We start from the raw sequence: 25,409 nt of genomic DNA on the forward strand, positions 1-25,409 counted from the left end.
TCTTTTCTTTTTTTTTTTTTTTTTTTTGAGACAGAGTCTCGCTCTGTCACCCAGGCTGGAGTGCAGTGGCGCAATCTCGGTTCACTGCAACCTCCGCCTCCCGGGTTCAAGCAAGTCTCTTGCCTCAGCCTCTCAAGTACCTTGGACTACAGGCACCAGCCACCACACCCGGCTAATTTTTGTATTTTTAGTAGAGACGAGGTTTCACTGTGTTGGCCAAGCTGGTCTTGAACTCCTGACCTCGTGATCCGCCCACCTCAGCCTCCCAAAGTGCTGGGATTACAGGCATGAGCCAACGCGCCCGGCCGTGACCACCACTTTTAACTCTCTCTCCTAAGATGTATGTTTGGTTGTGTTATGACCCCACTGTCCAGATTGAGAAATACAAGTTGAAAAAAAATCCAGAAACATTTTTGCCAACGTTTCGCAAATCAGCTGTCAACCCAGAGTATTAACCCAGACCCACTGAACTCCAAAGACTGTGCTTTCGGCTGCTTTGCTTTGCTGTCCCTTTCCCCGCCACTGCTCTTTGATCGTGTGCTTAGATATTCAAGTCAGTCTGAGCTTCTACGTGGTGAGCTCGCCTAAGCCAACTTACACCAGTGATATAAGAGTGCAGTTGGGATGAAGCAAGGCATCGCACAGTATCTTCACCCCGTCGCTCCTCAGCGGATTGTTGGATAAGGTCAGTTTTCTCAGACTCCCGCCGTTGACAAGGAGAGAGGCGATTTCTTTGCATTCGCTGGCTCGCAAATCACATTTCATCAAGCTGTAAGAGGAATTCAGAAATGAAAAGAGGCTCCCCCGTTTAAGCTATCCCCTCTTTTAAATTAAAAAAAAAAAATCAGACCCAACCAAGTGAGATGATGTCTACTTGGAGATAAATAGATCCCTCTGCTTCTAACCTTTCTCTCCCTACGCCACTTCTCAGAGTTCAAATTTGGGCAAGCTTACAGATTCAAGAAGGGCTGTGCGCAGGCAGTTCCTTCCTCTTCTGCATTCATCTCCATGTGGCTTCCAGGGTGATGGTTCAGAACAGTAAGTCAGGTATCAAGCAGCCCACCTGACCACAGGATGTGGGTACGATCATATTTATAAATCTGATCAAGACCCTCAACTTACCATTACATTTACAAGGACTTCTGATGTTTTTTCTGCATAGCCTTGGGTGCCCCACAGGCTCTGGCTCTCAACTATCTCTGTCTTTTTTTTTTTTTGAGATGGAGTCTTGCTCTGTCACCCAGGCTGGGGTGCAATGGCGTGATCTTGGCACACTGCAACCTCTGCCTCCCGGGTTTAAGCGATTCTCCTGCCTCAGCTTCCCGAGTAGCCGGGATTACAGGCATGCGTTACCACGCCCGGCTACTTTTTGTATTTTTAGTAGAGACCAGGTTTCACCATGTTGGCCAGGCTTGTCTTGAACTCCCGGCCTCAGGGGATCCACCCGCCTCGGCCTCCCAAAGTGCTGCGATTACAGGCGGGAGCCACTGCATCCGGTCTAACTTTCTATTCATTACTCATTCTGTACCATCCTCCCTGATCTCCTCACTCTCCCTCAAGTCCACAAGCACATTTTTGCTTTAGTGTCTAGTACCTTCATCTCCACTTAGTGATTTTCTCTGTGGGACCCTATTTCAAAGAAAAAAAAATTTTTTTTCCTTAAATTATCCAGGAGTGGTGGTGCACGACTGTAGTCCCAGCTACTTGGGAGACTGAGGTGGGAGGATCACTTGAACTCAGGAGTTTGAGGCTGCAGTGAGCTATGATCATACCAATGTACTTCAGCCTGGACAATACAGCAAGACCCAGCTCTAAAAAAAAAAAAAATAAGTAAAATAAATATAAGTGATCTTTCCCCAGATAGCTGCATGGTTTGCTGTCTCACTTCCTTCAGCTTGTCACTCAATATTCTCTTCTTCAATGAGGATTTTGCTAACCACCTTTCAACTAACAAATATTGTTATTTTCAGGCATTGTATGAAGTTCCTGGGATACAGTAGAGAACTGGAAGAAATATGATGGAATTCTAGCATTGTAAAGACAGGGCTGAATGTATAATGTGCCTAGTGGATGACCAGTTCTTTATAGAAAGTAAATCAGAGTAGGTCATAGAGAAAGAAAAGGATGTATTCTACTTCCTTACGGGGAAGCCACTGAGAGAAGTCTCTCTCACTGAGCCATCATTCTTCGCCTGTGTATTCTATTTGGAATGAAAGTGAAAGCCATTGAGGGTCTGAAGATTAAAGGACAGAGTCACAAGATCTGACTTAGATTGCCATTATCCTTAGCAAACTAACATAAGGGCAGAAAACCAGATACCACATGTTCTCACTTATAGATGGGAGCTAAATGATGAGAATACATGGACACATAGAGGGGAAAAATACACACTGGGGCCAACTTGAGGGCTGAGATTCAGAGGAGAGGATCAGAAAAAATAAAAATATCTGTGAGGTACTAGGCTTAGTACGTGGGTGATGAAATAATCTGCACAAACTCCCATGACACAAGTTTACCTATGTATCAAATCTGAACACGTATCCCTGAAGCTAAAAGTTAAGTAAACTAAAAAGAGTTAAGTCTACCCTTGTAGTAAAACTGATATATCAAAAAATAAAGCTATGTTTTGCTTCAAACACACACACACGAAAACAAAACAATCCAAACTAGATGAAAGTTGCCCTTCTACACTCTTTTCCATGTAGCAAGCGAAGGTGTGGACAGGTAGGAAGATGCTGAAGTACTGCAGGTAGGTGGGAGATGGGTTGGTCTATCATGCTTAGCAGTAAAGGAAGCAGGAAGGAGTCAGATGGATCCACTCTAACAACAGACCTAGAAAATTTGTCTAAGCCAAGCCACAAGAAAATCTGTATTTGAAATGCCTATTTAAATATCAAAGGAAGTGTTGGGATTCCAGGCATGAGCCAAGGTATCAAAGTAAGAGGCTGAGGTGGGCAGATCACGTGATGTCAGGAGTTTGAGACCAGCCTGGCTGACGTGGCAAAACCCTGTCTCTTCCAAAAATATAAAAGTTAGCTGGGTGTGGTGGTACACCCCTGTGGTCCCAGCTACTTGGGAGGGTGAGGCACGAAAATTGCTTGAACCCGGGAGGCAGAGGTTGAAGTGGCAACAGAGTTGGATTTAGCTGAGAGAATGTGACAGGGAGAAAGGATGCTGAGTGAGGTGGAAGGCAATGACTCTCAAGAACCATGGAATTTGAACTATGTCAGAAAGAAAGTGAGGGGCTGGGTGCGGTGGCTTCCAGCACTTTGGGAGGCTGAGGTGGGTGGGAGATCAGCCTGGCCAACATGGTGAAACCCCATCTCTACTAAAAACACAAAAATTAGCCATACGTGGTGGCAAGCTCTTGTAATGCCAGCTACTCAGGAGGCTGAGGCAGAAGAATCGCTTAAACCTGGGAGGCAGAGGTTGCAGTGAGCTGAGATCACACCACTGCACTCCAGCCAGGGCAAAAAGAGTGAAACTCTGTCTCAAAACAAAAATGAAAACAAGAACAAAACAAAACAAAAAACAAAAAGAAAGGGATGAAGGGGGTGAAAGGGTGGGAAGCTGCTGCTCAAATGGCTGAAGGACGCAGCAGGATTAAAGGGTGGGAAGATTTGCTTACAAGACAAAGTAGCTTGAGAATACAGGAGGTGCTATTAGAGCATGAGGTACTTGAAATTGAGAGTACAAGCGAAATGCACTTATTGGAGATGAAGTCTAGCAAGTGGCATTATCCAATATTGAGTCACTACCAAATAGAGCTACTGAGCACTCAAAGCGTGGCTAGCATGACTGAGGCACTGGATTGTTAGTTTTACTACATTTACATTGGAATTTATTATTTATTTATTTATTTATTGAGATGGAGTTTTGCTCTTGTTGCCCAGGCTGGAATGCAGTGGCGCCATCTCAGCTCACTGCAACCTCTGCCTCCTGGGTTCAAGCGATTCTCTTGCCTCACCCGCTCGAGTACCTGGGATTACAGGCACCTGCCGCCATGCCTGGCTAATTTTTGTATTTTTAGTAGAGGTGGAGTTTCACTATGTTGGCCAGGCTGGTCTCGAACTCTCGAATTCCTGACCTCAAGTGATCCACATCCTCTGTCTCCCAAAGCGCTGGGATTACAGGCATGAGCTACCAGGCTTGGCTAGTTTAAATTTAAAGGTTGATTCCAAATTATTGGAAGATTTAAGTATGTTTAGGACATGGGCATGTGAATTAGTTCTCTCAATTGTAAATTTTATGAAATCAATATGGAGGTCAAACATTTCTGATGAAAATGCGCCCGAGTGGCGACGTTCTGTGTGAAATACTGGGTTCTGCAGTCTTTATGCAAAAAAGGGAATATAAAATCACATCAATAGCTTTTTGCATTAATGACATACGGATATAATTTGATATGCTGGGTTAAATACTGTTAAAATTAGTTTCAAGGCTGGGCACGGTGGCTCACGCCTGTAATCTCAGCACTTTGGGAGGCTGAGGCCTGTGGATCACCTGAGGTTGGGAGTTCGAGACCAGCCTGACCAACATGGAGAAACCCTGTCTCTACTAAATATACAAAATTAGCTGCGCATGGTGGTGCATACCTGTAATCCCAGCTACTTGGGAGGCTGAGGCAGAAGAATCACTTGAACCTGGAAATCGGAGGTTGCGGTGAGCTGAGATCGTGCCATTGCACTCTAGCCTGGGCAACAAGGGTGAAACTCCATCTCAAAAAAAAAAAAAATTAGTTTCACTTGCTTCCTTTTACTTTTTAATGTGGCTACTGGAAAATTTCAGTTTGTGGCTTGAATAATTTCCACTGGACAGTGTTTTAGGGTTTGACCAGCAGTCTACTTCAGAAAGACCAGAGGAATTAGATCATTAGAGAAATATCAGTCAAGGGAGGGAGAAGCCATGTTATATGAAATATCAATGTAGAAATTGAAATCAAAAGGCAGGAATAATGTTGGTGAAAGAGAAACAAACCACATGCTAAAAAAATCGAGGAATGAGTGAAATCAAAAGGTAGAAGCAGGTAGTGTTATTGAAGGGGCACCTCTATCCACCAACATCCAGCCATTCCCCTCACATGCACTAAGCTTTCAGCCGAGCAACAACTCACCTCAGATGACTTATCTGGCACGTGGGCTCGTCCAGGATCTCATGCAGAAGTGAAAACATATTTACGGAAATGGACGTACAGTTGAGACTCAGGTATGTCAGGCTCCGGTTATGAGCCAAAGCTTTGAGTAAGTCTTCAAAACCAGAAGCAGTCGAGACATAAGACAACCTGTGGAAGACATAGTAGCAGGAAAGCACTAGTGAAGGTCCGAACATCTTCTCCACAATTTCTCCTGCCTGCCTCACTTCATCCTGTAACAAAGATTCTCAGCGGATTATGTCCTCACACATGGCTCTCCATCTTAAATTTCTAGTCAGGTCAGAAGACTATTGCTAATTCCAAGGTCAGCCTGTTGACTTTGAAGTAATTCCCTGGGTCTTTATGGTGTGTTCACCTCATGACCTTTCTTAAGCGGGACCCACAAGTGGGATACTAAGAAAACATCCACATGCACAAAGATACTAAGATACATCCACATGCACAAGTCTAACCATGTTTTTCTACACTGAGAGCAAAAGACAAAATATGCTGATGGCTGATAATAGCCACAGGATCAACCACAAGTAAATTATTCCATTTCAGCAATCCTAGCCCAAGCAATCAGGCAAGAGGAAGAAATAAATGGCATCCAAATAGGAAGAGAAGTCAAACTATCCCTGTTTGCAGATGACATGATTCCATATCCAGAAAACCCCATAGTCTCAGCTCCAAATCTTCAGCTGATAAACTGCAAAAGTTTCAGGATACAAAAAGAGAAAAATAAAATCAATGTACAAAAATCACTAGCATTTCTATACACCAACAACAGCCAAGCTGAGAGCCAAATCAGAAATGTAATTCTATCCACAATTGCTCACAAAGAATACCTAGGAATACAGCTAAACAGAGAGGTGAAAGATCAAAAAGAATTACAAAACACTGCTCAAAGAAATCAGATGACACAAACAAATGGAAAAACCATTCCATGCTCATGGAGAGAAGAATCAATGTTGTTAAAATGGCCATACTGCCCAAAGCAATTTACAGATTCAATGCTATTCCTATCAAATTACCAATGGCATTCTTCACAGAACTAGAAAAAACTATTTAAAGTTCATATAGAACAAAAAAAAAGAGCCCCAATACCCAAGACAATCAATCCTAAGCAAAAAGAACAAAGCTGAAGGCATCACGCTACCTGATTTCCAACTATACTATAGGGCTATGATAACCAAAACAGCATGGTACTGGTATGAAAACAGATACATAGACCAACAAACAGAATAGAGAGCCCAGAAATGAGGCCACACAACTACAACCGTCTGATCTTCAACAAAGCTGACAAAGACAAGCAATGGAGAAAAGACTCCCTTTTCAATAAATGGTGCTGGGATAACTGGCTAGTCATATGCAGAAGACTGAAACTGAATGCCTTCTTCACACCACATACAAAAACCAACTCAAGATGGATTACAGACAACATGAAATGCAAAACTATTAAAACCTTGGAGGGGCTGGGCACGGTGACTCATGCCTGTAATCCCAGCACGTTGGGAGACTCAGGTGGGTGGATCACAAGGTCAGGAGTTCAAGACCAGCCTGGCCAACACAGTGAAACCCTGTCTCTACTAAAAACACAAAAATTAGCTGGGCGTGGTGGTGGGTGCCTGCAGTCCCAACTACTTGGGAGGCTGAGGCAAGAGAATCACTTGAACCTGGGAGGCGGAGGTTGCAGTGAGCCGAGATCATGCCACTGTACTGGGGAACAGAGCAAGATTCCGTCATAAAAACAAAAACAAAACAAAACAAAAACTAGGCAATATCATTCTGGACATAGGAATGGGCAAAGATTTCATCATGAAGATGCCAAGAACAATAATGGGATGTAATTAAACAGAAGCGCTTCCGCACAGCGAAAGAAACTATCAGAACAGTCAGCCTACAGAATGGGAGAACCTTTGCAAACAATGCATCTGACAAATATCTAATACCCGCATCTATAAGGAACTTAAATTTACAAGAAAAAAATAACCTAATTAAAAAGTGGGCAAAGGTTATAACAGACAGTTTTCAGAAGGTGACATACATGCAGACAACAGGCATATGACAAAAGGCTCAATATCACTGATCATTAGAGAAATGCAAATCAAAACCACGAGATACCATCTTACACCAGTCAGAATGGCTACTATTTAAGAATCAAAAAGTAATAGGCTGGGCGTGGAGGCTCATGCCTGTAATCCTAGAACTTTGAGAGGCCAAGGTGGGCGGATCACTTGAGGTCAGGAGTTTGAAACCAGCCTGGCCAACATGGTGAAACTCCGTCTCTACCAAAAATACAAAAAATTAGCCAGCGTAGTGGTGCACGTCTGTAATCCCAGCTACTCAGGAGGCTGAGGAAGAAGAATCACTTGAACCTGGGGGGCGGAGGTTGCAGGGAGCTGAGATTGTGCCACTGCACCCTAGCCTGGGTGACAGAGCAAGACTCCACCTTGAAAAAAAAATTGTGTGTGTGTGTGTGTGTGTGTGTGTGTGTGTGTGTGTGTGTGTGTAAATAAAACAGATGCCAGCAAGGACGTTCCCACTGTTGGTGTGAGTGTAAATTAATTCAATCATTGTGGAAAGCAGTGTAGTGATTCCTCAAAGAGCTAAAAGCAGAAATACCATTTGACCCAGCAATCCCATTACTGGGTATATACCCAAAAGAATATAAATTATTCTACCAAAAAGATACATGCAAATGAATGTTCAATGCAGCACTATTCACAATAGCAAAGACATCAATCAACCTAATGCCTATCAACAAGATTGGATAAATCTGATACATATCTACCATGGAATAGTATGCAGCCATAAAAAAGAGCATGTTTTTGGTGGCTTTTTTGGGAGGAGGGGCAGGAATATGAATGGAGTTGGAGGCCATTATCCTTAGCAAACTATCACAGGAACAGAACCAAATACTGCATGTTCTCACTTGTAAGAGGGAGCTAAATGATGAGAACTCATGGACCTGAAGAGGGGAACAACAGACACTGGGGTCTACTTGAGGGGAGGAGGGAAGAGGATCAGGAAAAAAAAGTGAGTACTAAGCTTAGTACCTGGGCATACAATCTTGTAGTCTATACACAAAATATGTCAAACCTGTGACACAGGTTTACCTACATAAACAAACTTGCACATGTACCACTGAACCTGAAGTTAAAAAAATAACAATTCACGGCTGGGTGCAGTGGCTCACCCCTGTAATCTCAGCACTTTGGAAGGCCGAGAAAGGCGGATCACGAGGTCAAGAAATCGAGACCATCCTGGCTAACACAGTGAAACCCTGTTTCTATTAAAAATACAAAAATTAGCCAGGCATGGCGGCACGCACCTCTAGTCCCAGCTACTCAGGAGGCTGAGGCAGAAGAATCGCTTGAACCCAGCAGGTGGAGGTTGCAGTGAGCCGAGATCATGCCACTGCACTCTAGCCTGGGTGACAGAGCAAGACTCTGACTCAAAAAATAACAAATAACAATTCACAATTTCACTGAGGAAAAAAAAGCTGTCCTAGAGTCCCACCACCACCACTGACTCTCACCCCTAACCCTGAAGAACGTTTTTCACTACTCCCTTGGAGCTGAAGCAGGACATCAGGGCAACAGCTTTGGTCATTGTCTCTAAGGGCCACCTTGAGAGAAGAGTTAGGAATCTCCAACTCAACATTAAAGGAAAGAGATGGGAAGGGAAAGGTGGAAGCTGGCCAACCCTTGGAGGATTGAGGATCTTATAGCAAATCCAGAGGTAGAACACATGGGAAGCCCTTTAAATTTCCTTCCCAGCCTATGTGCTGACTCCGTGGGAGACTGGATGTTTTCCATGTTGCTGTATTTCCAGAGTCCTTTACCTAGCGATTCTCTTGATCTCCATTTTACACAAACAACTTCTCTCCCATGTCTTTGCCTTGTGTTGCAACAAAACTGTTTAACGTTTTTTTGTTGTTGTTTGTTTGTTTTTTTTTTAAATACACACAATGGAGTCTCACTCTGTCACCCAGGCTGGAGTGCAGTGGAACGATCTCAGCTCACCGCAGCCTTCGCCTCCCGGGTTTAAGCGATTCTCCCACTTCAGCCTCCCAAGTAGCTGGGATTACAGTTGCGTGCCGCCACACCTGGCTAATTTTTGTATTTTTAGTACAGATGGGGTTTCACCATGTTGGCCAGGCTGGTCTCGAACTCCCAACCTCAAGTGATCCACCCGCCTCAGCCTCTCTAAGTGCTGGAATTACAGGTGTGAGCCACTGCACCTGGCCTAAAATTCTTCAGTTCTCCTCTCGTCATTTTCAGTTAGGCTTTCCTGCTCTCACTACCCTTCCAGAACTGTTCTTGGCCAACAATGACTTCCACCTTGCTAATGTCATTGGCCAATTCTCCGTCTTCAGTCTCCTTGAGTAAGGACTGCCATCTGACACAGTTGACCTTTCCTTTGTTGGTAAACTTGCCTCACTGGGATCCGAGTACCATGCCCTTTACTTTACCTTCTAGCCTAATGACTACTCCCTCAAAGGCCTTCGCTAGTTTCTGCTTTTCTCCCCAACCACTTTATGTGGGAGAACTCCAGGCATCAGTCTTTGGATCGTTTTGCTTCCTGAGCAACATTCCTATCCTTGGTGAACTCAGTCCTTGGCTTTAAATATATATTTGTGTTATACACACGTATATACGAATGACACCCACATTTTACCTTCAGTCCAGAAACATTCCACACTGCTCTTTGACATCACAACTTTAGCTCAAACAACTTTAGACTGACCTTCCTCACATTCTGGCTCTCGCCATCATTTCCCATCTCAGTGGCAACTCTCACATGGCAGTTTTCAAAACAAAGATCTTGGGGCAATTCTCTCTCCTAGTCTAGATTTAATCAAGGAATCATCCTTTGTCGACATATGCCCCGGAGTTCGCACCTCACCAACCTCTACTATTCACACCCTCAGAGGCACCATTGATTCTCACCTGGCAAACACCAAGAAAAAGAGCCTCCTCTGAGCTTTCAGATTCTGCCCTATGCTCCCCTGATTGGCCATTTTTAAACACAGTATCCAGAATGAGCTTCTTAAAATGCAAGCTAAATTATGGCATCTCTGCTCAAAACCCCTCAAAACGCCTCATCTCACTCCAGAAAACCCAGTCCTGACACTGGTTTACAACACCATGATCATGCCATACATACCTGTGGCCCATCTCCGTAATACCCTTCCTGCCTCACACTGCTCTAACCACGTAGGCCTTTGTTTCATGGATCCCTCCCATCCTAGGGGATGACCAACAGTTTATCTGGCTCATTCTTTCACCTCATTCAAGTCTTTGCTCAAATCTCACTTTCTCTGTGGAACTTATTACTACAGCCTGTACCCTCCCACACCCCTAAATACGAACTTATGCACCCTGACCTTGCCCTTCTTTTCCCCCCATAACACCATTATCCTAAAATCCTTTAAAATGCAGGTACTTATTATGTCTGCCTATATTCTGTCTCATCAGATAGCAAGCAAGGAAATTTGTCTTTTTTCCCCCATCGATATATCCTAGTGCTTAGACTAGCACCTCAAACAAAGTAGGCATTCTTCTTGAAAGAAAATAAAGCTAACTCCTGGGCTTCCAGAATCCTAAGATCATATATGCTGATATGTACTGAATATTTGAGTGACATTTCCTATAGAGCTATTATAAACTCAGATAAATACTAATTTTCCCAATAACTGTTCAGGCAAGTACAGCTGATTTTCACCTGATTCTAACGCATTCTGTAGGAAAGAAACTGCTAGATTCCTACCCTGACCCATTTTTGCTTTCTTCCTTAGGATAAATCCACTTGTTACTATTTCTTCCTGACTGCAAGAGACTACTTTCCCAGTCCCCCTTTGTAGTTATATGAAGCCGTATGAAGACAAGGTAAACAGGCCAATGAGATGCAAGCAGAAATGATACAAGAAAGAGTTTGAAAAGGCCCCATCAAGGAAGCTCCTGAAGCTTTTAGATAAACCTTTCCTTCTCCCTTCTGTTGCTTCCTGCCTTGAAGGCAGCCATGATGGCTGGAACCTCAGACGCCATTGTGGCCTAAGGTCATCTTTATCATAGACACACTAAAGATGGTTGAGAAGTACAGAAGGAACCTAGGCCCTGATGACCCTGACCTGAAAGTGTGTTTTGTATATTGTCGTCTCCCAGAGAAAGAAAAAGATCACCGTCATTCCCAGGGGAACCTCTAAGGCAGAGGTTGATATAGTACTTACTTGAGTGTGCGAAGTTTACAGCTAGAGTGTTCCAGGGCTTTAGACAGAATCCTTTCTGAAATATCATTAAGGTCATTGTCAAAAATATGCAGCTCCCGGAGGCTCTCCATTGTATAAAAAAGAGAGCAGATCTCTCTCCAGTAGACAAGGCTCTTCATTTGACTACACAGAAGAAAAATTGAGTTTTCCAATGGAATCGATTCAACTCCAGCAATTTGTAAAACATGTAAATTAAAGTATGTTTTGAGAGTTCCTGTTGTCTGACTCAGATTTAATACCATGCAGCAAGAAATAAAGTAGGGTCAAGCATGAATGAACAACATTCAGATCCACTGAAGTAGCTGGTGATTCCATATTCTGATAAGATACATCTGAGTGCAGGGCCTTTAAATGCGAGATTATTAAATATTTTTAAACTTCAATATTAAAAATCAATGTTGCGTGTTTTATGCTATCATGAATACTCCTATAATGTAACAATACAAGGTTTATTTCTTTTTAATCTATACAACAGATCTGAAGAAATTAGGTTAAACCACTGGTTTGCAATGAGGCAATTCTGCCGCTAAGCAGACATTTGGTGATGTATAAGATTTTTGTTGCTGTCACAACCGGGGAAAAGGGGACCCTACTGGCCACAGGAGAGTCCAGAAATACTGCTAAACCTCTTACAATGTGCAAGATAAACCCCCACCACAAAGAATAGCTGGCCCAAAATGTCAACAGTGCTGAGGTTTAACTCAAACTTTGAGTTTAAACAGAAGCAGAGAGATTTAAGTCACTGGTCTAAATTAGAAGCTAGATTGGAAATGAAGTTCTCCATGGCCCCAGGTTTGTCTTGTTCTGGTCAACAAGCTCTAGAATTATGGGCAGGTCTTAGGAAGACAGGAAAGAGGATTTATTTTTTAAAGACTCACCTAGCAGTTGGCCTTACAAGTGGCTCTTTGTTTTGAAAGATGCGCTGAACACTCAACTTAAGTGTCCTCAGGTGACAGCAGTACTCCAGACAGTATAACGAGACCATCATATCCTTGTCTGATTGAAGGTAAACTGTAACCTCCTTGAGAGTGTCCACAATCTTCTTCACAAATTCTTCTTCCCGATTTTCATAGAGACAGTAAAACAAAGGCATATGGTGCGTCAATTTTTCCAGGCCTTGGCCCGAAAGTTTCATGTATCCCACCGAGTACCACCTGAAGCTGTCTACCAACGGTAGCTGGCAGCCAAAGGATGTCTCAAGAATCTTTCTCCTGTTTTCATTTAGAAGACCAAAAATGAAAGTAAACACTTGATTAAAGTCAGAGCATTGTTCTCTCTTCTCTTTATACTCTCTGCCGCCTGAGGGGATCAGACAGTTGGGTACTGCCATCAGAAATGCAATGGCTGCACAAAACTCCTGGACGTTCAAGTGTATGAACTTGTAACGGCTTTTGTGAGTGCTGCTCGGCAAAAGAATATTCGCGGCCTGCAACACGGAGACATCGGCCTCGCTAAGCCCAACACATCTGAGGTCTTCACCACTGAAATTGAGGGTGCTCAGAAACAGTCCTCCTGCAGCCAGCAAACACAGACGTTTTAGGAGACCTAGGTGATACTGATTGGCAGTAAGTCCAGCCTCTGAGGTCAACGCATCAGCAAGAAAGTGGGCATGTAGATCAGTGGGTGTTTGGCAGCAGAGATGGAAGTCACGCCCCTTGTCCATCTGCCGATTCAGGACAGTACACGTGATCCAGCATAAGATGGCGACTCGGCACACGCCGACCAGTATTTCGTCCTCATGTACAAGCTTGAGGGCTGCCGACGCCCTCTGGCGGTCTTTAAAGAAAGAGTTAAAATATATCTCCCTCTTCTCATTCGACAGCTGCAAGGTCGTGTAGCAATCTGTCTCTTTCAAGAACAGTTTTACGTTATCCTTACTTGTAGGCCTTGAGGAGATGAGGAACCAGCAGCCTGGAGCCATTTTTCTCTTCAGCAAACTGACCAGAAGAATTGGAATGGGAACTTTCTGGGTGCTGTTACTACACAAAGCACTTTCATTGACATTTAACTCGAATCGTACGTTGTCCAAGTCCTCGATGATGAAAAGGAGTTTCTTGGGATCAGACAGGATGTCTGCAATGGGAGCCTGGCCGTCAGGCCAGTCCTTGGCGATTAGCTCAGCCAAGCTGCTGTTGGGCATCTGGTTTATTTCGTGAGAAGTGAGGTGAACGACGTACGAGATCATGTTCTGCCACATCTCACCCTTGATCCACCTCGACACGGCCAGATTTATAACCATAGTTTTTCCAGATGCTCTATCTCCCACCAGGAACACATTGAGATCGTTTGCTGAGTAACAGCTGGTAGAATCATAGGCTAATTGAAGTATGTAGAACACATCTGACGTAACGTCACAAAAAAATTTATAATGAAATTCTCCAAAAGTGTGACTTTCCCATTGCAGCATGAATTTTCTCCTCATGAGAGCTTTGCATGTCTCCTGATTGCCTAATCCAGTGAGTACAGGGCAGAAAATACAGAACAAAGATAAAAGTTCAAGACGTAAAAACAGTTTTAGCTTCTTTTCATGTTTACAGTAAAAGTATAGTAGAAATTTTTACTTACTACTGCTTATCACAAAGATATAGGTACAACGATATTTACCATCATGTTGCTTTGTTTTTGAGATGGAGTTTTGCTCTTATCGCACAGGCTGGAGTGCAATGGCACGATCTGGGCTCACTGCAGCCTCCACCTCCCAGGTTCAAGCGATTCTCCTGCCTCATTTTCCTGAGTAGCTAGGATTACAGGCGCGCACCACCACGCCTGGCTAATTTTTTGTATTTTTAGTAGAGACAGGGTTTCGCCATGTTAGCCAGGCTGGTTTCAAACTCCTGGCCTCAGGTGATCCACCTGCCTCGCCTTCCCAATGTGCTGAGATGATAGGCTTGAGCCACTGCGCCCGGCCCATATTGCTTTAAAGGAAAAAGTTGAATAGAATCTATTCACCCATACAATGGAGTCGACAGATCTGTTTTAGCATTGTTCTTTATCCTTCTAGGGCTTCCCTCTCATATCTTGGCATCAAGAACATATTTCTTTCCTTTTTGGGGTTACTTAGCGTTTTATGTAGCCTTCAGTTATGTTTCGTTTCACACCCAGTTTTTCCTTTGAGGCAATAACTCGAGTTCAGGGACTGTTTCCTGGTATGTATTCAGCTTAAAGTATCTATTACATCTTGGCCCATCAGTCACGAGTTACACGTTCATCTTTCCATCTATTTTCTTGTTTATGCATATCATTACTTAAATCCTGATCCTTTAATGAACTACTTAAGATAAATGAAATTGTATGGAATAAAGTTAAAATTTATTGTAAGGGGAGTCTTATTTCTTGAGAATACACAAGATTGCACTCCCACTGCAAAAACAACAAAAATGTTAAGACATAAGTATAAAGCTGTCATAGAAGTATGATACAGAAATGATCCAAATAAGTGAATTCCTCGAGGGGGATGACTCCTTCCTTAGTGAGCAGATACTTGAAAATGTTTTTATCCCTGGGTAAGGGCAGGCAAAAGAGGGAGCTGGCAGCGTGGAAGAACTTTGATGGGATAAATAAAAGCCAATGATTAACAGCTGCAGCAGGCCTGGTATGGTGGACCTGAATGTACTGGAATGTGGCACACTGGCTCCCCCCAGTGGAGATGAGCCTGATTGATAAACGGGCCCGATCCCACCCTCAAGACTTCGCACACCTCAACAGCCTGGCAGAGACAGGACTTTCTCCTTACTGTTTTGATATATGACGTTCAGTATACAATAAGAAATTGAGATTCAAAGAAGCAGAAATCCATGATGATGATTATGAGTATGGTCCATGATTATAAACCATGATTCATAATCAAGAAAAAAAAATCTTTGGAAGATGTCCATTTAGGTATTTTTCTTTTTGTCAATTTATTGATTGGGTTATCTGTTTTCTTGTTATGCAGTTTCTTATATATTTTGGATATTAGTTCCATATCATGCACAGTTTACAAATATATTCTCCCAATCCAGGAGTCTCTTCACTCATTTCCTTTGCCATTCAGAAGCTTTCCAGTTTCACACACGTACACATGTACACACGTACACACACACACACACATGCGATAATAAGTATGTGAGATAATAGATTTGTTAGCTTCATGTCAACATTCCACAATGGAAGCATATCGAAACATCACATTGTCCCATATAAGTATGCATAACTATTTGTCAAAAGTAAAATTTTAAAAAGCTGAATAGAAGCATATGTACATATAACCCAGCTTTTGGAATTAGGAGGTAATTTTATAATAAGTTTCATATTACATATATACCCCCATATATTAGTTATATAGAGTATAAGAATCACGTAGATGCTCTGTAACTTAAAATATACACTATGCAAAACAAAGAATTCATTGGAATGGCTGAATGGCAGATGGCACACACAGAAGAAAGGATGAGGGGGCACCAGCACAGATCAATAGAACTGGCCAAACAAGGACAGAGGAAAAACAATCACAAAACCAATCAGACCATCAGGGAACTGTGATACAATATCAAAGGACCAGTATAAAATACATGTAATTACAGTCCCAAAAGGAGGGGGGATGAAAAGGTATTCAACATCACGAATCAGAAATGCAAATAAAAATCACGATGAGATATTCCCTTCACACCTGTTAGAATGGATATTATCAAGAAGACAAAAGGTAAGTGGGGGTGAAGATGTGGAGAAAAGGGAAGCCTTGTGCACGGTGTGTGGGGCTGTCAATTAGAGGAGTCATTACAAAAAATGATGTGGAAGTTCCTCAAAAAATTAAAAATAGAACTACCCTATGACCCTAAAGCTCTTTCTTGAGAATCCTTTGTGGTCAGAAAAGCCTGTCAAGGACGTTTTTATTTTCTATAAACTTAGTTCAAAACCTTAAGTTTATTCTTCAGTCCATTTCTCCCTTGTCACCTTTTATGATGAACAAAACCACCACCACCAGGCTGCGTCTTTATTGTCCCCCTAAATCTCCTTATCTTCAAGTTAATAATGTGCATTTTCCACTGTTATTTCAGGGAACAACCTTGCTAAACTTTCCACCAGTTAAGGTTCCCACCTGATAAAGTCCACTGAAGGTCAAAGGCATGTTGAAAACTTATTAAAATGGTAGAGGATGGCCAGGCACAGTGGCTCACACCTGTAATCCCAGCACTTTGGGAGGCCGAGGTGGGCAGATCACCTGAGGTCAGGAGTTCGAGACCAGCCTGGCCAACATGCTGAAACCCCGTCTCTACTAAAAATACAAAAATTAGCCCGGCATGGTGGCAGGCGCCTGTAATCCCAGCTACTCAGGAGGCTGAGACAGGAGAATCACTTGAACCAAGGAAGTGGAGGTTGTAGTGACCCAAGATTGCACTACTGCACTCCAGCCTGGGAGAAAAAATTTAAAAAAGCAGAGGAAAGCTACAGGTCAAGTAGTTTCTCGACCTGTACTTTCCTCTACCCTTTAATTACTTGACTTGTAGTTTCTTTCCCCATTGAAAATTTCAAGGTCCATCAGGCATCTACAAATTCCCTGTCCCAAATTCCAAAGCCCCATTTGAGTTTTTTTTTTTTTCCCACTGGGAGCAGTCTATGTAAGTACTAAGACCTTTTGCAGTCACTACTGCGATATGTCAAGCTATCCCAGAAGAGGTACTGGGTGAAGAAAGTGAAGAAAAGAAACGACGTCTGACATTCTCTTAAATATCCACGGTTTGGAGAGAAGTAAACAGAGCAGGTGAGCATGTACCTCATGAGGAAGGGGCAGCACAACAGTCTTGAGAATAAGATGATCAAAAGAAGCAGGAAGGATTTCTATTTTCTCAGGGCCCTGGGCAGAGGGGGAGGGGAAAGACATTGCAACGTCCATGGAAGTGAGCAACTCACTGAGTGGACTCAGCCCTGCTACTGACATTTAAAGGGTCACCATGGAAGACACAGCCACGGTCTCCAGGAAAGATTTCTCTCAAACTTGGATTCATTTCCCCCTCATTGACGCCCTCAGTAGAGCATGGTAAAAATGTAAAGGGTAACGAGATTACAACGTGGCCTAGGAGGCATGTTCAGTAGACTTTACGCCAGACTGATATCAGTCCGTGGCCTGTTAGGAACTGGGCCCCACAGCCGACGGTGAGTGATGGGTGACTGAGCACTCCTCTGTATTTACAGCCACTCCCCATCACTCACATTACCGCCTGGGCTCTGCCTCCTGTCGGATCAGTGGGAGCATTGCATTCTCACAGGAGCGTGAACCCTAGTGTGAACTGCACACGGGAGGGATCTAGGTTGCACCCTCCTTATGAGAATCTAATGCCTGATGATCTGTCGCTGCCTCCCATCACCCCCAGATGGGACTGTCTAGTTGCAGGAAAATGAGCTCAGGGCTCCCAGTGATTCTACATCATGGTGAGTTGTAGAATTATTTCATTATATATTACAATGTAATAGAAATAAAGTACACAATAAATGTAATATATTTGAATTATCCCCAAACCATCCACCCCCACCCCTTCTAGTCCATGGAAAAACTGTCTTTCGTGAAACTGGTGCCAAAAAGTTGGGAGATCACTGCTTTATACCAGGACAAGCTATACGTTTTGGATACAGTTGTCCATAAGCTTGAGCTAGTTAAGAAAAGAGAAGTGAATGACAGGATAACCATGCAATGTAAAAAAAAAAAAATTACTAATTCTGAAAGAAAACACTCAAGGAAGGAAAACAAGTTTACCACCATGTTGAGGTACTTAAAGTGTGATTTTTAAAGTATCTAAAATATAAAGTGAGGCATGGTTAGAGAAGATGGTAGACCAGAAGCTGGTAGTGTGCACCGCTATCACGGAGAGCGAGGACAGAGTGGCAACACCAGCTCTTCAACTGGATTATCTAGGACACATGGGATTCATCAAGGAAGCCACACAACCCATGGAGAACAGAAGAGTGAGACAGGACAGCCACCAGCCCAGGACTGGCACACGGCCCAGGAAGACTCCTGACCACAGGGAGATGGTGAGTGAGCGAGAGTCCCCACGGATCGTTATTTTACAGTGTATATCAAAACATCAAGTTGTATACCTTAAGTATATGAAATTTTCATTTGTCCATTACATCACAATAAAGCCAGAAGCATGTAGGTATGGAAGGAAACGGTCTAAGAAAAATGTATGGCCTCAAAATAGAGAACATAGACAGAAAGATCAAATTCAGGTTACAGAAAAAAATCCTTATAATTATGGAGTATATAAATATGGGTGACAAATGTTTTAAAAAGAAAAGAAAGAACATTCATATGCACCCCTATTAAGCTTTTGAACTTTAAGGATAAAGAAATTATTCAAGAATTTAGCAAAAGGCTGGGCACAGTGGCTCATGCCTGTAATCCCAGCACTTTGGGAGGCCGAGGCGGGTGGATCACCTGAGGTCAGGAGTTCAAGACCAGCCTGGCCAACATAGTGAAACCCCATCTCTACTAAAAACACAAAAATGAGCCAGGCATCATGGTGGGCACCCATAATCCCAGCTACTCAGGAGGCTAAGTCAGGAGAATCACTCGAACCTAGGAGGTGGAGGTTGCATTGAGCCGAGATTGTTCCATTGCATTCCAGCCTGGACAATGGAGCAAGACTCCATATCTCAAAAACAACAACAACAAAGAATTTAGCAATAAATAAACATGAAAAAGGAAAACAACTTTTAACAGGTTAACATTTCTCCAAACATATTCAGTGCCAGAAGACATGGAAGGAATTTATACAATATTAAAAAGGAGTGACTGGAGAGTATTACGTCCAGTAAAATTCTCATTTGTGTATAAAGACTTGCAAAGAGTTTTAGACATAAAATTAAGGAATTCACTAAGGAATTCACTCATGAATCCTTCTCGGAGGCAGAGATGGAGGAAGCAACAATGAAGTCCAGTTAACTAAGGCAATGAAACGAATTATTCATCACATCAGGGACAGGGGTATGCGATAAGCCAGGTATAGCTTTAAATATAGAAAGAAGCCTAAACAAAAAGATACTTGTGATTGCCATCAATAGCCGAGGTTATGAGCCTTGACTCCATAAAGTATATATAAGCCATGGGTCGGAGGAGGAGAATAGCAAAGGAAGGCCAGAAGCCTGTGAGTCATAACGATGAGTGAAGACATGCTATACTATTTAATTGGGAATATATGAGTTTAACCAAGTTAATATTTCATAAAAGTTGTCTTCAATATTAGAGGAATTTGAGGACCAAACTACTTCTTCATTCTAAAGAAGATCTACTATTCACCTGTAAGACACATAGACTGAAAATAAGAGGGAGATATTCCATGCCATTGGAAGCCAAAAAAGAGGAGTAGCTACGCTTATATCAGACAAAATAGATTCCATGACAAAAACTATAATAAGAGACAAAGAAGGTCATTATGTAACGATAAAGGGGTTGATCTAGCAAGGGGACGTAACGATTGTAAATATATATGCACCCAACACTGGAGTACTCAGTTTAGCTCTAATAATTGCTTTATGTAAGAGAGACTCTAATACAATTATAGTTGTAGACTTCAACATCCCATTTTAGTGTGGTATTCATGATCTTGGTAAGTTCTCTTAACCCCTCAGGTATTCAGGTTTTCAATTGGAATACATGATTATATCTATTTTAGAGATATTCGGGAGGGACGAAATGAGCCAATGATGACCACCTGCAAAGGAATGTACCCAGAATGTTAACTCTCCGTGATCTTTACACAGAGCCCCCTACATTTCTGTAGCTGGGTCTTATGGTAGGAGTGTTCCCGGGTGTTAACCCTCCATGATCTTTACACAGAGCCCACTACATTTCTGTAGCTGGATCTTATGGTTCTAGGACAGAGCTCTATGCTGGGAAATCTGCTCTAGCTTAAGCACTTTCTTTGAGTCTAATCCTTTGGCTGGCTACTTTCATATGAGCTGGTTAGCATAATAACAGAAAATAAAGGTAGGATCAGAAAGCCACAAAATAGAACATGACCCATATCCAATCTATCCCTGGTCCTCATGTGATTTCCAGGTCTGAAGACTGGTTCTTTGGGGATGGAAAAGTCATGTATCAAAACCACCAAGCTAAACAATTCCATCAACAAGTGGACTAAGGACACAAATAGATGCTTCTCAAAAGAAGATACACAAATGGCCAATATCTAATAGTCCTTGAAAAATTGAATATGAAAAAAATGCTCAACATCGCTAATGATCAGGGAAATGCACATCAAAACCACAATGCAATCCCGCCTCACTCCTGCGAGAATGGCCGTGATAAAAAACATTTAAAAAGATAGATGTTGGTGTGGATGTGGTAAAAAGGGAACACTTTTACACTGCTGGTGGGAATGTAAACTACTATGAAAACCAGTGTGAATATGCCTTAAAGAACTAAAAGTAGAACTACCATTTGATCCAGCAGTCCCACTGCTGTGTATCTACCCAGAGGAAAAGAAGTCATTATACAAAGACACATGCACACACATTTATAGTGGCACAATTCGCAATAGCAAAAATATGGAACCAGCCCAAATGCCCATCAATCAACAAGTGGATAAAGAAGTTATGAACACACACACACACACAGACACACATGAATACTACTCAGTCATAAAAAGAAGCCAAATAATAGCATTTGCAGCAAGCTGGATGGGATTGGAGACCATTATTCTAAGTGAAGTAACTCGTGAATGGAAAACCAAACATTGTATGTTCTCATAAGTGGGAGCTAAGCTATGAGGATGCAAAGGCAGAAGAATGATACACTGGACTGCAGGGACTCGGCGGGAAGTGTGAGAGGGAGGTGAGGGATAAAAGACTACACACTGGGTACAGTGTGCACTGCTCAGATGGTGGGGGTACCAAAGTTTTAGAAATCACCACTAAAGAACTTACTCATGTAATCAAATACCACCTGTTTCCCAAAAACCTATTTAAAAAAAAAAAAAAAGGCCCAACACCCAGCTTCCTGTGAAGTGCCCTGATTTCTGCCCACCCTTCTCATGACCCCACTCACGGTTTCGTCTGCGAATGATCTTCCTACAAAGATCTTCCTTACGCATCATTAAAAATATGCTGTATAGCATATTCCATATATACTGTCCCTCATAAGAGATTGGCAACACGTTAGCCAGTTCTTCTTTTGTCATCTGTATCACTGGAACCTGTGGCAGTTTGAAATCAAGAATCTTGCGTGCCAGATACTTCTTAAAACTCTGAAATTCCTTTTCACTGAGATTCTCTAGATACCACAGCAGGTCAAAGTCAGTAGAATCCGATTCTGCCATCTTGCTTCTCCAGGGAAGGCAGACTTCAGAGAAGGGATTTTGAGGCACAAGAAATATGAGATCTAAAAAATAGATGCGGAATCAGACAATCAAACCACACAGTAATGCCAATTCTTCTGAAGCTAACATCCTAGACAATTCCTGTGGTGTGACAGAAGCTCCTTTCTGATAGGCCATCAACGATAAGTCTGAACTCTTTCTGTCTGGGTCAATGGCCTTGTTGATTGATCTTGGCAAATTTCTAGGTTCTGTTAAGGTGGAACATCAGTTGTGTTAAAAGGCAACGTTCTTACAGTAAAAGTTATCCCTGATTAGCAAATAGCATATAGGTTGAGAATTGAGTATCGTATAGAAACTTTGGAGGGGAAGTGTTTCTTTTGAAATTGTCACCCCTGTGCCGATTGGAAATCTATGCTTATGGTCTCTTACGAGATATGCTGTTGTATATGAAACTCCTCTATGCTATAATAATCTGTATAGCAATTGGCTGTATTTACAATGACTGTACTCCTTGGAGGTATGTCATTGATACGTAGAAGGACTCCTAATGAAGAGGCAACTGTTATAATAAGCAAACAGGCTGCTTGTTGTCTTGTATGCTGCTGAAAAGAAATCTAAGTTATGATGTACTCTGTTCTGTCTTGTTAGTATATAAATGAGTCAAAGACAGCCCCTAGGTTATTTTTTCACTCTAGGCTGAAATCTGTTAGCGCATAAAGCCCATTGGCTTCAAACTCAAGTTTTTTATACATCCAATTGTTTTAAACACAGCCCAAATAAGCAGATGTTTAGCCATGTAGAGCCTGCCTGCTTTGCATACTTCACAGAACTGCTCCCAACATCTGTCGCAATAGGTAAGTCCCCAGGGTCAAGATGACTGCAAGGTGCTACTGCCCTTTGGAGCTGTCAGACCCAGGAGATCTTCCTCCCCGCTGTACTGAGTGGTCTCGCCTACACACACACACACATGCACACACACAGGTTGCCTCTCCAATTCTACCCCACCTCTTCCTCTCCTCCTGAGTAGGGACCCACACACTGTAGCCCCTGGCCAGGCTCCTGCTGGGGGAGACATGCCCCACACACAAGCCTGCAAAAATGCCACCCAAGAACTCATGTGTGCAACTGCCACCCCTTGGTTATCTTTTCCCTTGACCAGTTTCTAAACCCTGTGAGCCCCTATACCTGTAAGTTTCAATGTCAGTCTAATCCTGGTATCATCACACTCAGTCATGGGAAGTTGAGATTGCAGAGTTGTGACTAAAGAATCCATCCCAGAGCCTTGACCCAACACAGTCAAGGCACTCAGAGTTTATGACAAAGGTGGAGAAAGAAGATCTGATCAGATATGAGTGGATGTGGATTGGCTAACATCTCCATGGTTTTACGGCAAATGCTTTGACACAGAGAACAAGGGATAAATAGTCCCTTTGGGGGCGTAAATGAATGTTGGAGAATGGCAGGTATCTGCTCGAGGCTAGACTGCTCGATCTCCAACCATGAAATAAACCTAACTAGATACTCAACTGTAACTAGGTTGTTGGGTGTAAAGAAACCACCGGTGAAGCTGATAAGATGTACCAAGTACAAGACAGAGTCACTGGTATTGTAGACACACTCAACAGTGACGCCTACCTGAAGGGCAGAAGTATTAAGCATTAAGCATTAAGCTTGCAGACCTCACATACCAGGTACTGTGTTAGAAGACAGAGCCACTGGGTTGGATCTGACTCCACCGTGGCCATGAAGTACATGGAAAGATACTCAGGATTCCCCAATAACGGGGTAAAAAAATGGGCATACTGACGTGCACCTATGGTACCTGAGGTTTGCAGCAGTGCTATGCAAATCCCCAATGCCCAACAAGGTAAGAGCTATGACACCCCTTCCAGAACATTTTCATTTTCCCTGAAGGAGGACCCGTAACTAGTAACAGTCACTCCCTGTTTCCCTCTCCTACCCTAAAGGAGCTTTTAAATGCATGGTTGAGCTCCAGTAAAAAACAAGGGAGTTCTCGAGTTCTAGAAGGCAGGCATGCACCCAGGGAGTAGTGTTAATGTTAGGTCAGGTGAAGTCAAGCAAACTTTGGCAGCCTAGAGCTCAGTTTTAAGAAACCATATACAATTTTAGGGCAAAGGAGAAGACAAACCCTGGGGGGACAGATGAAAGGCCACCACTCAGTGGCAGGGGACAGACAAATGAGAAGGTTAACTAGAAAATCTCACTGAACAGGGTGGTGTGGAATTCTTACTCTGCTCAGTATCGGGTCTGGAGGAGGAAAGGGGAAGCAATCACACCCTTTGAGTTTCTAAACCTAAGCTGGACTTCGGAGAGTAATCATTCCGTAGCTTTTCGTCTCATGTATATTTTTCGTATCCTGGACCTAATGCACAAACATGCTAAGAAATCTTTCCAAAACTTAGTTTTTAAAAAATGTCTTAATCTCTCAACTCAGAAAAAAAGTTGTTACATGAATAAAATGGAACGTGAAGCCATAAAGACTGGTCCTAGGTCTATATTTGCTGGACCCAGACAGATATTTATAATATACTATTGAGATAAAAAGCAACGAATGGGACCAGTACCCTGACATATGTACATACAGGTATCATGTCGGCTGAAGCCAGGATTTCAGGGTGTACAGAAGAGAGTTAACATGACAGGTCCGAGACCGCCATCTTTAGGATCTGCCTGCTATGTTGGCCGTTGGCTAGCATCTGGAACGTGGATGTGGAGGGCACTCCCCACCCACATTCCCAGAGCTGATAAGAGTGGCTCACATGCCTGTATGGCTTGTACAGACAACATGGCTTGTGCTGAAGCTTTGCAGTCCTTCTGGGAGCCTGGAAGCTTGCATTTTCCTTCCATCTGAGCAGTGAGCCAATTTTCTCAGCACTGTTTAATGCATATTTTGGATTATGGTAGGGAGAGGATGCCTATGTGACCAGCTCTCTCTCTCTCTCTCTCACACACACACACACACACACACACACACACACACACCCGAGCACTGAGTTTGTAATGATCTTCCACAGTAGACAACACCTCATGTGTGTTTTTTACCACTTGCTGCTGGGGGAATTCCACATGTCCTGGGTAACTCTGCCAGGAGAGGACACTCGGGAGGCTGGTTTCCTCTGGATTTTGTCCCATGTGCCTCTTTGCTTTGCCAATTCTGCTTTGTAGTCCTCACTGTAATAAGTCACAGCTGTGAACAGTACTGTGCCAAGTCCCAAGTCGTCCCACTTAACCCAACTAGGGGATGGCATTCAACACCTGACACACAGGGTAACGGGAAATAACCTCACAACATCGAATGATGTCCTCCTAAACTCACATGACCATCTCTTACCTTGCAGCAGGCAACCCCATTAACATTGTTAGTGATGGGAGATTTGCCTTCAGGTCTAATTACTCCCTCAAATTGAAGTCTCCATCAGGGCAGGACCGCTGTTTCTCTTTCTCCCCAGTGTTCTCAGCCTCTGCATCCATAATTGACACTTAGCATATTTGCTAAGAGGTCAGTTCTTTTCATGCTCATATGGTTAACAAGATTGCCTTAGTCGGCCGGGCGCAGTGGCTCATGCCTGTAATCCCAGCACTTTGCGAGGCTGAGGCGGGCGGATCACCTGAGGTCAGGAGTTCGAGACCAGCCAGGCCATCATGATGAAATCCCATCTCTACTAAAGACACAAAAAAATTAGCCAAG

General features: G+C 43.0%; 1 protein-coding gene across 2 annotated transcripts in view; it reads right to left on the minus strand.

The window, feature by feature from the left end:
* NLRP11 (NLR family pyrin domain containing 11) overlaps positions 1–21,700 on the minus strand; it is a 31,637-nt gene extending 9,937 nt beyond the window's left edge. The window contains exons 1-5 of one of the 2 annotated variants that reach the window (XM_032171694.2): positions 21,430–21,700; positions 12,284–13,853; positions 11,367–11,528; positions 5,114–5,281; positions 599–769 (exon numbers count right to left, since the gene is read on the minus strand). In XM_032171694.2, coding sequence (XP_032027585.1) covers positions 599–769; positions 5,114–5,281; positions 11,367–11,528; positions 12,284–13,853; positions 21,430–21,700 — 2,342 coding nt within the window. The remainder of the gene's footprint in view (positions 1–598; positions 770–5,113; positions 5,282–11,366; positions 11,529–12,283; positions 13,854–21,429) is intronic. The other variant, XM_058425338.1, reaches the window with a different exon arrangement.
* Positions 21,701–25,409: the final 3,709 nt, after the last annotated feature.

This window comes from Hylobates moloch, unplaced genomic scaffold, assembly GCF_009828535.3.
Source record: "Hylobates moloch isolate HMO894 unplaced genomic scaffold, HMol_V3 SCAFFOLD_12, whole genome shotgun sequence".
In the NCBI taxonomy this organism is placed as follows: domain Eukaryota; kingdom Metazoa; phylum Chordata; class Mammalia; order Primates; family Hylobatidae; genus Hylobates; species Hylobates moloch.